This window comes from Aphis gossypii, chromosome 1 (assembly GCF_020184175.1).
Source record: "Aphis gossypii isolate Hap1 chromosome 1, ASM2018417v2, whole genome shotgun sequence".
In the NCBI taxonomy this organism is placed as follows: Eukaryota; Metazoa; Arthropoda; class Insecta; order Hemiptera; family Aphididae; genus Aphis; species Aphis gossypii.
Window position 1 is genome coordinate 60408670 of NC_065530.1, and position 17943 is coordinate 60426612.

Here is a 17943-nt window from a genome sequence, read left to right on the forward strand (position 1 = left end):
CAACATAATACATAATATAATTTTATAATATCAAAAACGACTTCTAACAAAAAAAACCTCCTTGTAACGATTTGTGTATAAATACTTTTATTTACTTACTTTCATTCTTGGTCGTACATTTTATCACATGAAATACGTGAACAATAAAGAATAAAAACCGTTTTTCGTATGAAATAGAAAATTCAAAGATCAACTAATACAAACTTCTAGAACTCAATAAAATTACACTTAAGATTTGTTATACAATGTATACATTAATGGCTTCACAGTCCACTTTAAATGTCTTCGAATAGGTACTTTAGTACTTATTTTAAGTTATTAGTTAAACATCCATTAGGATACGTATTAAAACTGGTTAGATTGTTTAAACTAAACATTTTTAACTATGATAATATTATTTTATTACAAATTACCAGCTGTATAAAAAAAAACAACACAGTTTTCAATTTGTTGTTTTTCTTTTTTACAATAGTAGTTAATTTTTGTAAATAACTTATTAAATCAAATTTATTGTTGTCAAACATATTAAATTATTATTTTAAGTAATTTTTAGTTTTCACTTAAAAATAAAATCATAAACTTATGATTTTACCAATAACAATACTTTTTATAGTAATTATTATATTTATTAACCTAAAAATATAAGTATAATTTATCATAATATTAAGAATTAAAAATATTTTAAACATTATAATTATTAAAGTAAAAATATGTTTAAAATAAAAATTACAAACTAGGTTAATTGTATAATACAGTATTTTACAATCAATGTTCGCCGAAAAGTCCAAATGTATCACGAAATATAGATACTATGAATAAGTAAAATGATACAATAACTTTCAAAAAATATTTAACAAAAGTTATGTAAATTTAATAAGTACGCGAGATTGGTATTGACTACGATTACAAAGGTACTTATGTATTACAACAACATTTAATCATCACACATTTCTATACTATGCGATTGAAAGTCCCGTTAGTAGGTACTATTATTTATTACACAAATAATAATGTGTTATAAAGCTTGTTTAAAACCCATTTGAATATTTGATTAGACAATTAGTAAATTCACTTTGAAATATTTAATCTATGCAATCGAAAAAATTTAACTTCAATAATATAGTGACGCACTCACGATGTTTGGTATAATCAAAACAACAACACATGGTTGAAGATGATTACAATAATAATAATAATAATAACTGATCATTCCTGACATAATACATAATTATGGACCACACTATATTATAGACGTGTAAAAGTAATCAAGAATATTGGTGGAATAAACGTTTAAGGTATAAAAGAAGAATATTCCAACGTGGTTACGTGCGTCGTATATGTACATCATCGGGTTGGGTGCGGTTTTTGCGGTTTGTTTCTAATAGGAACCAATTTTATAGGTGTCGAATCACGTGGGTTAAATTTGTATTATTGTGTACTGTAGACGTTGATTTTGTCCGATGAACTCAATTGGTATAATTTACATTCAAACTGTTTCGTTCTCGTCCGGCTATGTTTTAACTCATAAATAAATGGGTTTTATTGAATGCTAATCTGTGAAAATAATATCATCCTACGCCTGAAGGAATTCATTATTAAGTGATCTTGGTATATAAGAGTATACCTAACAAACCGTTATACCTATTGTTTAAAATCTAGAACACTATAAATTTTAAAAATAAATGTAATTATTACCATAATTATTAATTCATAAAATATTATTGTACGTCGGTACCGACGATACTTAATGAATATTAATAAACATAAAATGTAATATAAAGTATCAAAATTGAGCCGTACTTATTATAGATAGGTCATATCATTCGCATTTCTCGATCATAGTCTAACCCAAAAATCATTTACAATTGATATTTGTCAATATTGCTATCATATAAACACAATGTAATGATAAAATTCAATACAAACATTAGATAGGAAATACACAATAATTATAAGTGTATTAATTTAAATATTCTACAATTATACAAATAACTAGCAGTACCTGTCCGCTCTGCCAGTAAATTCTTTAATTTATCTAATTTATATTTTTGTATAGAATACAAAAAAATAATATTTCAGATATTTCAATATTGAAACCTAACCTGACATTTTTTCAAGACCTCACACTCGAATTAATCCGAACCTGTAATACCCCTAAAAACCCTGAAAAAATCAAACACCCAAATTGACCAAAATTCAAATATACATTCTCGTTAACCCGAAACCCGAATAATTTATTTTATATTTTTATAATCTTCATGTGTTATCATTTCGTTATATATTTCTTGGGGTTAGTTTGATTTTGTAGATGGTTTAAGGTTTAACAGTACTAATAACGGGAAACATTTTAAAATTATAATCATACTTAAATTCATTATATATTGGCATAGGCAATAATAAAATTGTTCAAAATAAAATTTGTAGGTAGGTACCTAATTAATTTCCCATTGTCTTAGATCTTATAGTTTCTAGAAATGTTTCTTAGAAAAATGTAACTACTGTACTTTAATAAACCGAGTTTAATCTAAAACAAATTTTGTACATTCGTGTTAGGAAATTCTAGGAAATTTTAGGAAATTTTATCAATTATAAATAACATAAATCATTTTTTTTCGAATTAATATACATTTTATTCTTTTTTTTTTAGGGGTGGATTGGCTTTCAATAAAAAGTTTTGATTTTTCTAGACTATTGAACACCTGTATTAATGAATATTAACCCGAATAATAACGGTTATTAACATTCAAACGTTTATTTAGATTAATTATTCTGGTGTTTGAACACCCGAATACCACCCAAGACCCGAAATCCGAAACTCAAATAAATGATTCGAGTGCTAAGTCCCGCATTTTTTATTGGTAGCATTCTAGTATTTCTATTATATTATTACTCACACTTCGTTACCTTAAATCGCATTCAAAGTTTTAATCGTTATAGATATATAATATATTGGTTTTATAATTTATATAATGGGAAAGATAATAAAAGTTTATTTTTCAAATCTGATGTATCATGAATGTAATTTATAATTATATAATATTATATATTATAATTAATTATTATTGACATATTAAGAAACAATAATATAACAATATTGAATATACGTATCTGCAACAGTGGTGTACCTAAATTGCCTATTCATCACGCCGTATGCTCGTATAATATTGTTTCGTTGAAATGCATAATTTATCAATACCTAGTTAAAGAATTCATTAGTCAATAATTTATCGTAATATTATAACTAAATATTACTTGTTTTAGATCATAGAATATCCATTAAGAATCTTTTTTTCAAAATAATAGTTTTTCATTATTCTCAAATGCATGCATACTATCCATAAAGTTTAAATGTCTACCGAGTACTTGTTAAACAACTAACAGTGTTTTTAATAATTCTACTCTTGTGACTATTATATTATACTAATTTATACTAGATTTTAAATCATTAATTCGTAAAAATTATGTATGGATATAATAACAGTTAAATAAATAGGTTAAGTAAAAAAAACGCCAATATATCTAATATCTTTATAAAACTTACTATGGTTTTATTTTTAAAAAATTGTACGCGATTAACAAAAGTATGAATATTCTTTTAGATTTATATGGATACAACACTCAGTCGAAGTAAGAAATGTAGACGGATCGTAATATCCATTTTAATTAAAAATTAATGTTTATATATTTATGCTTAACATTGATAAAGTGCATTTGTAGTTGTAATATGATAAATATTTTTCGACATTTTTAGAATTTTAAAAACAATATTATATCGAATATTTAAATGTATTTCAGACCATGTTTTATCAACCCATAATAATTTAATCGTTTTTTTAGCTTTTAATTGACATTAAAGTCCAGACTTCGTATAAATACAAAAGAAAAACATAGATTAATTTCAAATCGTTTTACCGACAGCAGAGTATACGAGCTCAACCACGAAAAATTCTAAAACCACACGATGTAATATTGTAGGGTGTTTCATAAAGACACGCATAATATATCAGTAAATTATTTGGAAAACGTTCGGTCGTTGGTCCCTAACGGACAAACCGCAATCGAATCCCACGTCGGTTATCTTAAAGCCTCGCGCATTGTTCAAACGTACAATGTGTTTATTACTTTATTTTTTGTTTTGTGGTTAAGCTGCAGCTAAATCAATTTAATCTATAAGAGATACCAGTTCGTTTCTCTTAACAGTTTCCAAGTATGTTCGTAACTTGTAAGTTACAATTTACATCCAAAAGCATATTATACCTATAACGTTATAATAGCAATTCTCTATAAATAAATTATGCATCATAATCTGAAGCATTATATACTATAATAATATACTGACACTATACATCATATGTTTATCAGCCAAGTACCTTATTATATTTTATTTCACTGTGAGTATATATAATATACTAACTACAATCATAATTTAATACATTCGATTGGTATCTGAAAGGAAATGGCGCTTATAATAAACATTTAAATTGTTATGAATTGTTAAAATATAAATATTATATATTATTATGTTATGATTTCAGTAGGTATTATAATATTATTATTATTGTTTATTATTATTGAATAAATATTAATGTATAGCATCCAAAATAAAAAGGACTCGATTTTCATTGTATACACAGGTGTGTTGTAGGCAGGAGCATTAAAAAAACTATATGGTAATATAACAAAATATATTCCTATAATACCACTATGTATATGATTATAAGTTTAAGAACAAAAGACTGCAGCCGTTGACGCGAGTTATTGTTCTATTGCCTATTGGTTTCTCTTATATGGCCTGCGCGCGGAGGACTTTGCCATTCGAACAGTTATTAATGACCCCTCAGACACCTATGAATTAATTATCTATCGCTAACAACGCGTGTAAGACACTAAGACGAAACACAGATTTATCAAAACCGTATATGACACGTAATTAAACATTATTACGACGGACGCTTTACTCCGGGATGCTGCCGCACCAAGACACCCACGTATGGCGTAATAACTCTAACGGGTATAATTAATTAGGATTATATATGTGATTAAGATTTGTTTTTTCTCTCTATTATTTTTTTCCTAAGTTCGTCCCCTCCAACCAAAACCCCCTTGTCGACTTAATTCAATACAATATATTCAGTATTCAAACACGTGTGCTTCGATGCAGCCGCGGACACGGACAATAGAGATTCGAAATTCGAAATACACTCGCTCCATACAACATAATATTATAATAACATCATATTATGGCTTACTGTATGTATGTGAGGAGAATTAAATAACATATTTGATTTTTAACCTTGGAAGAATATTAAAGTTTTAGATGCCGTATAATGGTCACAGACGAATTGTAAATACCAAATGTTGATGGTATATTTATTATTTCAGTATACATTAATTTAATATTTTGCAGTATATTTATACATATTTAATAATATTATATTAACGTATTTTAATCACAATAAATCTTTTTGTTAATTAATTCAAAATCAATAAAAAATTAACCGTTATTTATTTTAACAAAATCAATTTAATTATTTTATAATTAAGTAATGTTTTATATTCAAAAAATATTAATACGAATTATATTCATACAAAGTAAATATACACGTGGACGGAATGTAAACTGAGTCTGGCTATATAATAACAGATAATAAAAAGCTACGTTATTGTAAACTCGACCGAAATTAAAATATTCTTACAAACTACAAAATTGAAAGTTGTAAAAAATTATGGTGAAAATACAAAAAAAATTTTATGATAGTTAATTTACAAATAGCTACACCTATAAAATAAATACAGTAGCTTTAGACTTAATAAAAAATAAATAATTTTATAAATTTTCTATTTTGAAATTTTAAAAAAAGGAAATCGTATCTTCCTATATAAATTAAAATAACAAAACATAATATATATGATAGGTAGGTCATGTACTATTTTTTATTCCCTCGCAAGTAATGCGTCTTTCGGAAAATTTTAAATGGTTCTTAAAAATATAAATAAATTGTACTCAGTTTAAATAATTAACGATTATTTAAAAATCCATACTTAATTTACGCAAATATTTTTTTTTATCCCTGGTTAATCAGATTTTAAGAGATATTGATCCGTTTATAATAGTTACTACTGTAATAAATTGCCGGTCAAAATTTACAATCGTTTGTTAATGAAGTATGTATATTATTATGATAATGATACTATTATCTATAACGTTAATATCTAAATTTTAAGTGCTATCTAAATTTGAATTTGATTTGAACTAATGAGCTAATAAAATATTAAAATAAAATTTTATGCATATAAAATGCATTAACATTGTACATAAATAACGTAAAACTTGACATTTCTTTCAATATTATCGTATACATATTACAACTATTGAACATTTGTAATTTGAGTAAAGTTGTACTGAGAAAACGATAAACTTTACGATTATATTATCTCCAGTATAAAAATTAAATAATAATTGTTATTAAAAATTTTAAGTTTGTAGAAGTAGATAGAAATAAAATTATTTTTACGATAATAAGCGAGACGACAAAATATAAATCTAGAATCATAAAATAAATAAATTCGAGAATATTCGTACATTATTTTTTATAACATATGTAGTGAATTTATTATTTTCTAACAAATTTTTGGTAATTAAATAATATTGAATTTGCCATTTCCGTTCAAACTCCTAATAAAAACAAAATTAAACACACAACTATGTAAATTAGATTGCCTAACCTAAGCTACCGATTATTTACTGTATTAATATTTTATAGTCTTAATATTCACACAAAGTTACGTGGATTAAAATATCTGCCTCTCAAACCTACATACAATGTTCATATACAACTATAAAAGTATAAAAAATGACATAATAATATTACTGTATCATAGTAGAATCTATAGTGTAAGTATATTATACGCATATTAATTGATAATAATTGATAAACGCACGATTGATGTAAACAATAATATAATTGCAAAATCATTTAATCGGACCTAATTAACCCAAACTTCCTCCTGCTGTGTTTATCTTAATTATATAATGCACAAAATATTTAATTTACATTTATGTTATATGATCAAAATTCTGACGAGCTTTTTAATAAATCTGCCGTAAGTAGCTATTATGGGCATTTTGTTTAAGAATAATGAAAAAAATTATTTTACATTATTATGCTTGCACAACTGCTATAATATTTAAATAAACATAATTGTATCCGTAAAGTGTATAATATATTATAACATGATATTAACACAATATAATATACTTAATGGGACACTATTTACCTGCTTTGTAAGGAGTTTTGTATAGGCAATAAAATAACATTTTAAAATTAAATAAGTATATTTAAATACCATAGTTGCCTAGTCCATAGTAACTTAAAAGTGATCTAATTTCAGTACCATATAAGTTGTTGTGTAATTACTAGATTATATATAAAAACGTGCTCGGGCAAAAAATAACTATTTAAGGAACAACAATCAAAAGGGCTGAATTTTGTTAGTAAGCCAAATTAATGATAATATTATACAGTATACACGATAAAACATTCAGTGTGTCATAGCGTTATTCTTTATTTTTGATATTATTAATACGAAAAAAAGTTATTATTGTTTTGAAAATTGAAATTTGTTATTCTGATATTTTTAAAGAAAAACAACTTTTTTTGACTTGAATGAAATGTCAAACAAACAAAGACGAACCTACGATAATACAACCAATATTGTCTTATGCAATCCTGCATCGTATACAAATCTGGTTTCTGGACTAGTGACTATATTATGATAGTTCGAGTTGTTCTTTTTCAAACATAATAGCTTTCACAGGTACTCTCTCATACGTATTATATTGTAAACGGTATAACGTACGTATAAATAGCTATAATATAAGTACTGACTTACAAGACGATACGATTTTACACCGTGATACCAACAATAGGATAATGGTACGATGTTATAATAATGTATAGATAAATAAATAAATTCTAAACGATTTCGAACTGGTTCAGTTTTATTGCACGCGTCGCGAATTCGAATCACATTAAGACATTGGCCGTCGCTGATTATATCCGTATAAAATAATATGACGATGATGATGATGATATTTTACATCACGTAGACTTCCCCAACGCTGGCGATCGACGACCGGCATGGCGACAGGCACACGCCCGACAACACGCACAACAGTAAAATAAAAATAAATTTAATACGAACGATATATTATATTTTACCGTATACACATCTCAGTTGTATCGTAATTATGTAGACGCCGCACGTGCGCGTTTGTTATATAATAATATATTACTCTAGTCACTACCACAGCATCACAAGAGCAACGCGCCTTTTTCGGACCAGTCCGGATCGGTCTGTACATTATTGTTGTACGCGGGTACGATACAGTGCGCGTGCCGTGGCGCCGCCGCTGCGAATTTCTCGAGAACGCGCGTCGTTCGATCTGTATAGAAGCTGGTATCTATAATGTATGTATGAACGTTTATTATTATTTCGCGTCGTATCCGCACGTGTACGATATAGAAACAATATAATATTGTAAACGTATATATTCTATTGCATAAGATATAATAATATCGTACGGACGAGAGACGACGGACGGCGTGATGATGATGATGATGGTAATTTGTAATCCTGAACACGCGTTCGCGTGCCAACATATAATATTATGTACGTCCTGTTGTATATCGATCTGAAACGCGTTCGTTGCGATTTTTCACGATATTGGTTTCTGAGCGGAGCGATAGACGTATATATTGCAGATTAAACAACGACGTGTATGTCGTTGTTTTGTTATTAGAACTATAGCTATTTAACCCGAGTTCGCTCTGGAAAAAAATGAACATTCGATAAGTATATGGCGCTAATCGGTGTATCTCGGTTCACGTGCAAATCGGCATAGGTGTACCTCGCTTAGTGAACTAATTCGATGGAAAAAGCAAACCCAGTGCCGGCGGAAGGCATATGCGACCTGTGCGACCGCACAAGACGGCAAATTTTTGGAATATTAGGGGCGGCATTGCTTATAAATAATAATATATAAATTACACGAGGGCGGCATATTATAGGTAATTGACACAGGGCAGCAGCGAAAAACCGCACTGAGCAAACCGCCTTGGGCTTATTGGAAATAGCACCATTAACATATTTTGGTATATTTTTTAACGTAGTTCCGCATCAACTCTTTAAATTTTACTAATACACTGATACCTCTAAGAACATTCTCTCAGTTCTCTGAAACGATTATAAGGTCTTTAAAAATATACTCGTATTTGTGCTTATTTGTATTTATTTCTTTTTACAAAAACTATGATTATGATAAGACACATGTCATTATTTTATTGTTTTAACGAGAATGATAATATTATTGTTCGAATTCAGTTTATATAATTATTTATATTTGTGTATGTGTATATAAATTCGTAATCATGGAAATGTATCAATTTTTTTTTTTATAACTCGTATAGGTAGATATTAAAATATTAAATAGTGTAATGGTATGCTCACTTTCACATAGGTATCATGATTGTAAATTTCTTATTTTTATTTAATAAAATAAATAACGGTCGAGTTGTAGCACGCACATAATAAACCCCAATAAACATCTTAAATAACTGATGAAAGGAACGATTTATATTATTTAGTCACGTAGGATATTATACATAGTCGTGACAGTGTAACGCAACATATGTGATCTATTTCGTGTGCCGCCAGAGATAATGGATGGTCCAGTAAGAGTCTGTGTCGCCGGTGATAAAGACAATTTCTTGGTAACACAGAGACCTTTGATGGGGCCGCCTGCGACTCTGGCTGGCTTGACCAAGTCGTCTCCTCTCATCAGTGCATGAGCACCTTTCATAGCGATCAGTACATGAGCACCCTCCAAAGACACAAGTGCACAAGCACCTCTCAACCAGACAAGTGCAGGAACACCTACAACCATCACAGATAGCCAACACATACTCAAAAGATCCTGCGAGCGACAACTGTGCCGTTTCATTTTTTTTAAACGAAATTTAATCAGTGTTCAGTCATTTCTTTTTGAGTAGGTATTCAAAATAATTCTTTCTAGACATCTACGGATAAGGTAAGGTGCATGCGCATCGATATTTATATAGTCATAATTTTATATAGGTATCATATTTTATTTATTAATTTATTAGTAGGTAATAAATTAATAATTCACTTAATATTTTATCAACGGTATACTTGATCGTTCTCGAATCACGACCTCGAGAGCCCTCCGACAATCAGGAGGAAAGTAATTACGTAAATTTAAACTTTATAAACGGGCGGCTCATAGGAGTTTGGTCTCCTTATCTCTAATCTTCATGATAACAGTAATACACAGGTGATAATGAAAAAATGATAGTGGCAATGATAAATGAATAATTCTGATATCACCGGGTATGAATTTGATTCGGTGCTGCCAACTGAACGATCCGACTGCTTGGCGAGCGTAAAACAGACGACGGCGGACTTCCCGATGAGGATTCCTGCGTCGGCAATTCAAACCCGTATACTTTAACGGCGACGCCAAAAGAAATACGACAACCAATTGTCCACGGAATAGATGTAGAATCACAATAGAATAATAAATCGGTCGGACGACGGATAAAATCACGGAAAATCATGGATTACAGCAATATATATCCACCTTGAATTACAGATAACATTTTTTTTTTGTTTTGATAACAACAAAATGATAAGGATAACCATATAACCACACCTCACAAACAGTATATTATATGTTCATGACCACGCCGTCCACGTGTTTACCATGAAGACTATGACAATAAAGATAACTTGTTGACTGTTGTTTTTTAACCAAAATTCAAATCCGGAATTATCGAAACAGTTAAAAACTTTAAACGTTTTGTACCAACGCATTCAAGGCTAAAATTACTGAATTTGCCTAACGAAGACCTTTTTTACTCCCTAATTTGGCCAGACCGCTAAACCACTACACTATTGTGGGGACTTTCTTACGTGTAAGCCAACTTAAATATTATCAGCTTTAAATAATCCAGCAGCCTTAGCAAATTAATATTTATCATATGAGTGAGTGCTGAGTGGTAAGTAACTTGTAAGTCTTAAAATGAATGTGTTTTCTTCATCTCAAAAAACATACAACTTAGTACATTTGTATTCAGCAGTTCCAATTTTATAAAATAAATAATAATAGAACAAATTAACCAAAATTGAAGATAAAAACATTAGGTAGGTATCAGTGTTTTCTCATGGGTTTTTAAAATTGTAAGAAAGTTATAATTAATACATTCAATGTTACAATTTAAAAAATCTGAACTCGCTTCAAAATTTAAATATTGTAAATAACGTATGAGGAAACAGATAACATTCTTAAGTTATACTTTAAGTTTGATAATAAATCAATTCACTCTATTATTAATGCTAATATTATATAGAATTGGAACTGCTGAACCTAAGGTAAATATGTTAATATGTTGTATGTAAACAACACGCCATGTGAATGTGGTGTTTTCTAAGTTTCTACACAAACTTTAAAAATATTTTACATATATTTTTGAAAATTATTTTCATATTCCATACAGTCTGCGGTTGTAATAAATGTATCAACAGTTTATACCTACTTAATGGTAAATACAAATTAATAATGAAATACTTTCTATGTGACTATGTTTTATTAAGGTACCTTGATTGAGTGTTGAACAGATTTAAATGTTTGTAGCCCATTTTAAAATCATTAATAAGCGATATCTATATTAATATGATAAAACTAAAGAATTTTTGTTTTTAAATATGCTAAACTCAGAAATTACTTAAACGATTTCAATAATTCCTTGAGACTTTGAGGATGATTTTAACTCTTTTTTTTTTTATTCTTATAAAATGCTAAAAAGTAGCCCACATATAAATTTTGTTTTAATATAAATATACAATTGCCATTGGTTACAAAAATAAAGTAAAAAAAAATATATATAATTAAAAAATAGCAATGGTCGAACTGCATTCAGGTAAACAATAGGTAATGAATGATCAAACTGCAATTGGGTTAAAAGTAGATGTTCGAAAAATTATGTTAATTTCTCTTATTATTAAAAATGCAATGATTGGCATACTAAGTATTATTTTTTTATACTTATTAATTTTTTACATGTATAAAATATATTATATTACAAGTACCTATATATTATTAAATGAAATTATTTTTGTAAAAATTTTAAGAAAATCTGTTATGACATTATGTTATATAGAACTGCCTGTCTAAAAACACTGTTCAAGAATTTATGGAGGGGAATGAGGTTTTACAAAATGTTTGGTACTTTCATGCATAACATTTTTGTTAAAGCTTTTTGAACCAGAGTACAATTTAAACATTACCTACTTTTTAACCTAAGTGCAATTCCACCTTACCCATATTTTCAATACCTACTTATTATTGTTATCATTTTATTTATGGCAAAAAAATATGTTTAATAAAATAATAAGTTTGAATGCACACCCTACATCCTCTCATTAGTGACATAAAAAATACTTATTTTTAATAATTTATGTTTATAGCAAGTGAAAAACAAGAAGATAAATTTAATATGGAGTTAAGAACAACTTCAAATGATGCCAAAATCTCTTCCAAGTAAGCAAATTTATTATTACTTATAAGTGTAAAATTACTAAATATACTTTTACCCTAGTTTGTTTTTAAAACATTTCTAACACTGGGTATTTTTATAATGTACATATTATTTAGTTTGTACATTGTACTTATCTAATTAAATTGTAAATACCTATTTATTAATAAATAATTTGTTTTTTTTTTTGCAATTTATTTTAGGTATGGTTATATATTAAACAATTCTAGACAGTTGATAATTCCACTTATTAGATGTGATCATTTACTCAATCGACCATCTAATGTAGTTATTAAACAAGAATTTATTGCCAAGACAGAGTATCATAATGATAGTCAATTATTACAAAGTGGGTAAGGATTGTATTTTTATAATAATATAATAAAGAATTTATTGATACTTTTTTGATTTTGATAACACTTTAAAAATATATATATCTGACATAATTTATAAATAATATACTATCTTTTAATAAATAAAAAATCATAATATTATAATATGCTTAATATAATTGTCTACATTTTTTATACATACAATAATTTACAAATTTTTCTGATACTTAATCATATAAAAATATTTTACTCTATAATCGTTTTTGTATGCATATCTAAATTATACATTAAAAATATTCTAATTTAGTATCGAAAAGATACTAAACCAAAATACTCTATGTAAATAGTTGTATACAAACATTTACAGCATATTCTAGTAGGCTGATTCCTCTATGATATTTTTGCTCTTCATGAGTCACCTTTTTTAAATATATGACGTACGATGATCATTTTTCAATCATTCTCGGTTTGTTCACTTCTGCAATGAGGAACTGTATATTTTTTTAGATTTTTTTAATGTGTTTACGATTTGTTCAATTTCTTCCAAACTTGGTTCTTTAACTTCAAGTTCTACATTATCTCTTCTTATTTATTTGTAAGGTAGGCAGTGATTGTTTTGATTATTTGAATTATCTAGTAGTTTTTCAAAATAGTTCTTAAAACTATTGACTTTTTTTTCTGGATTCGATAGAAGATTGTTCATATCATCCTTCATTATTAAGGAATGTGCTTTAAAGTTGTATTTTATTAAATTTCATTTGTCAAAAATTATCTTGGGTTTCTAAAAGTTTTACCGACTATAAATTATTTTACTTATTACCCATCTCAATAGTTATTTTTTACAAGGATTTAGATTTTCAACCAATAGAAGGGCTAAAAATTAAAAACTTACTGGTAGACTTTAAACGTCTATAGGTAGGTTAAGCAATAAGCCCCATAACTCCCCCTAGTTTTGCCAACAATAGGTAGGAGCCAGTTTATTAGAAAAAAAAGATAGATGAATAGGAATATTAATATTTTAGTATTATCAAAATAATAACTTATCTTTTTTAGACTAGAAAATAATTAATAATTTTCAAATTTAATTACTTAACAAATAACAAAAATTAATAAAATATAAAAATAAAATTATGTTTTTTTTATAGGACTGTACATAAAACTGGAGAAAAAGTAAACACAAATATTACTGATATAAAAATCGAAAATGATTATATCGATAATAATGTATTTGAAAGTATAGTTGTTAGGCAAGATCACTCTTCAAACTTTCTGGAAAATACCTTAACATGCGAATTGTGTTGTAAAAAATTTACTGATGAATTCAGTATGAGAAGACATATGAAAATATATAGGGGAAAACCCACTTTTACATGTGAAATATGTAAACAATCATTTCATCAAAAACCACAGTTGATCGCTCATATTTTAAATCACACAGAAGATAAATCTAACAAATGTGGTGTTTGTAATAAAATGTTTACAAGAAATGGATATGTAAAAATTCATATGAGGATCCATACTGGAGAAAAGCCGTATGAATGTAATTTATGTAATCAAAAATATGCTCACAGAGGAGGTTATGACATTCATATGAAAAATCATACTGGATTGAAACCACACAAATGTGGTTTATGTAATGCATCATTTAGTTTAAAAGGCCATTTGAAAAGACATATGTTGACTCATACCAGTAAAAGAGAAAGGACATATGTTTGTGACATTTGTAATAAGTCTTACTATAATAGTTCACATTTGAAAAGACACAAATGGCTTCATTCTGCAGAAAAACCTTATAAATGCACTATCTGTAATAGAACATTTTCAGACACGAGCCATCTCAAAACACACACAAGAATTCATACTGGTGAAAAGCCTTTTAAATGTGAAATTTGCAATAAATCTTTTATTGTAAAATCAAGTTTGACAATACATATGATGAATCACACAGGGTTGAAACCTTTCAAATGTAAAGACTGTTTTAAGACATTCAGTAATATGACACGACTGAAATCACATATGTCAGTTCATACAGGAGAAAAACCATTCGAATGTAGCATCTGTCATAAATTATTTTCTAAATCAACCAATTTACAATACCATATGATGAAACATAAAGACGAAAATCCTCATAAGTGTTTCGTGTGTAATAAAACATTCGCAATCGCATCATTTTTAAAAAGCCATATGGTTATTCATTCTTCCAACAAGCCTTATAAATGTAATGTTTGTGATAAGGTATTTTCCCAGGCAATACATTTAAAAGTTCATACTAGAACACATACTGGGGAAAAACCTTATAAATGTGATATTTGTTACAAATCATTTTCGGTATCTAATTCTTTAACTTTACACAAGAGAACTCATACTGGGGAAAAGCCGTTTAAATGTGAAATATGTGATTATAGATGTACAACATCTTCTTCATTAATAATTCATAACAGATTTCATTCTGGGAAGAAACCTTATAGTTGTGATGTATGTAACAAGGCATTTGTTGCTACTTCACTTTTAACTGTACATAAAAAGAAACATACAGGAGACAAACCGTTTAAATGTGACTTATGTCCTAGAACATTTATTCAAAAATCTACTATAAGAATGCACATTATGAGTTTTCATTCTAAATTCAGACCTTATAAGTGTGATGTTTGTAAGAACTCATATGCTTCAAAATCAATTTTGAAATTACATATGAGAATACACACTGGAGAATCCCCTTTTACTTGTGGTATCTGTAATAAATCATTTCGTCATAAACCACTGTTGAAAAGTCATATTATAAACCATACAGGAGAAAAAGCTTATAAGTGTAAAATTTGTTCGAAAGCGTTTACTAATAGCTCAGGTGTTAAAATGCACATGAGAATTCATACTGGTGAAAAACCATATAAGTGTGATTTATGTACGAGAGGATTCCGTTATAAAGGAAGTTTTGATATTCACATGGCCCAGCATACTGGGTTAAAACCCTTTAAATGTGATATATGTAATAAAGCCTTTGCTGTGAAATCAAGATTGATTCGGCATATGAGTATTCATACTAATGAGTAATGATTAAAAAACTAAGAATAAGAATTTCTGAAGTAAAATAAATGTACTTTCTTAGAAAAATTATGTTATGCATTTACATTTTAACTTTTTATAAGATTTATTTAAACACTTATCTATTTATTATTTTCTCTATCTAACATTATACAATTAAATTGATTAATTTTATGTTATGGCGAATGAAAGTAAATATTAATATTTGTCGGGAATTTCACCTCCACCTACTCATCCATAACATATTATTAATTTTTATTTTTACTACGCACTTACTAAAAATGAGTAAATATAGCATTAATTATTATGGTGTAATTTATAACATTTCTGTAAAATATGTGTAAGACTGTAAGAGTATAGTATTATATAATGACACGTATCTAGTATACCAAGTCTATATACATATAAAGTTCTAAGATCTTCAATCATAAATTATATTAAAAATAATAAATAAGAATATGTTTTTTTTTCTATTAAAATTATAACTGTGATACCTAACTGATAACTTAGTTGTATTTTTGATTACTTCACAAATACCTTATTATATACTCTAGTGTGTACTTGTATCCAGTTATATATTAATGTTTAATTACATTATTTTTTATCACACAATATTAATATTTTGTAAGTAAAAAAAAATGAAAGTTATCACATGAATCATAATGTAATATTCATAGACGTGTCTATGAGCGAGGTTGGGTGGGCAGCTGCCTCCCCAGCGATTTATTGAAGGGTTTTACCATCATTCGTTTATATTGAAATATTAAACAATATTGTGAAGATTGGATAAAGTGGTTGGCTGATTCTGGAAAAGAAACTATATTAAATAGTAATACAGTAGAAACTCGATTAACCGTCACAGTCGAGACCAGGTACTAGGACTATGACGTTTAATTGAATAGATGATTAACAGAAATTTTGCAAAAAAGAAGTATATATGTATATATTTTTTTTTTACGTATGTATTTTTAAAATAAAATTCATACTTACTAAATATTATATACTACTTTAAACAATATTAAACTAAAACATATTATATATAATTAGTATTTTTTTTTTTTGTTTTTTTGATGTTCTAGCTTTTTTAGTTGCAGTATTTAACTTTTTTTTTCGGCGGTAACCGATTACGGATAACAGAGAGTGACGGTTAATCTAGTTTCTACTGTACTAAGAAAAGAGTCACAGATATTTTAGGTAGGTAAAATGAAGTTAATGGATGTAGTATAAATAATGTTGTAAATTTATATTTTTTTCGTTAACTCGTTATTTAATGTTAACTTAGAAATAAAAAAGTAACTTATTATGTTAAGTTAATTTTAAATAAAAGTAACGAGTTAATTAACTTAATTTTAACTTTTAATTCATTAATGCCCAGCTTTGTGTAATATTGTTATATCATTCATTTGTGTACTTTAAAAAATGTTAAATATTTTTAATATTTCTGTAAATACAGAAGTAGAATGTATTAAAAAAAAACAGCTTATAAAACAGTGGTGCCCAACCCGCAGCCCGCGAGGCACATGGAGCCCTCGAAGGTAAAAAAGTGGCCCGTTACAATTGTTTAAAATTAAAGAAAATTAAAAAAAAAAAAGAATTTTATCTTATTAAATTAGCGATTTTTTCCGTTGGGCATTTCAATTATAAATTTTACGGTTAAATATCGATATTACTCGTGCACAAAGAGCGTACAGGTCAAACTATACCTAATATGTACAATATGTATCTCAATCTGTAATTTTTTTGTTAGTCAATAAAAGATATGAAAACAAGTCCAAAATATACTTATATATATAATATATATATATATAATATAATATATTGTACACTACTATGTATAGTATGTATAACAAAATTATATTATTAGATTAAGATTGAGAATATTCGTACTTTTATGTTTAGTTTAGTTGAAGATAATTGTTTACCTATGTGGTCTGCCGAGGAAAAAAGGTTGGACA

General features: G+C 27.4%; 1 protein-coding gene across 4 annotated transcripts; it reads left to right on the top strand.

Annotated features, from left to right (window-relative positions):
• Positions 1-10363: 10363 nt before the first annotated feature.
• LOC114124382 (zinc finger protein 808-like) lies at positions 10364-16060 on the top strand. Of its 4 annotated transcripts, none has more exons than XM_027987616.2 (4): positions 10364-11078; positions 12547-12619; positions 12818-12967; positions 14092-16060. In XM_027987616.2, exons 2-4 carry the CDS (start codon positions 12576-12578, stop codon positions 15995-15997), a joined length of 2100 nt encoding a protein of 699 aa, XP_027843417.1. In that variant the 5' UTR covers positions 10364-11078; positions 12547-12575; the 3' UTR covers positions 15998-16060. The 4 variants fall into 4 exon arrangements, with proteins under 4 accessions (XP_027843417.1, XP_027843416.1, XP_027843418.1 ...); XM_027987615.2 differs by having other exon boundaries at positions 10364-11064; XM_027987617.2 differs by having other exon boundaries at positions 10364-10994.
• The last annotated feature ends 1883 nt before the right edge of the window (positions 16061-17943 follow it).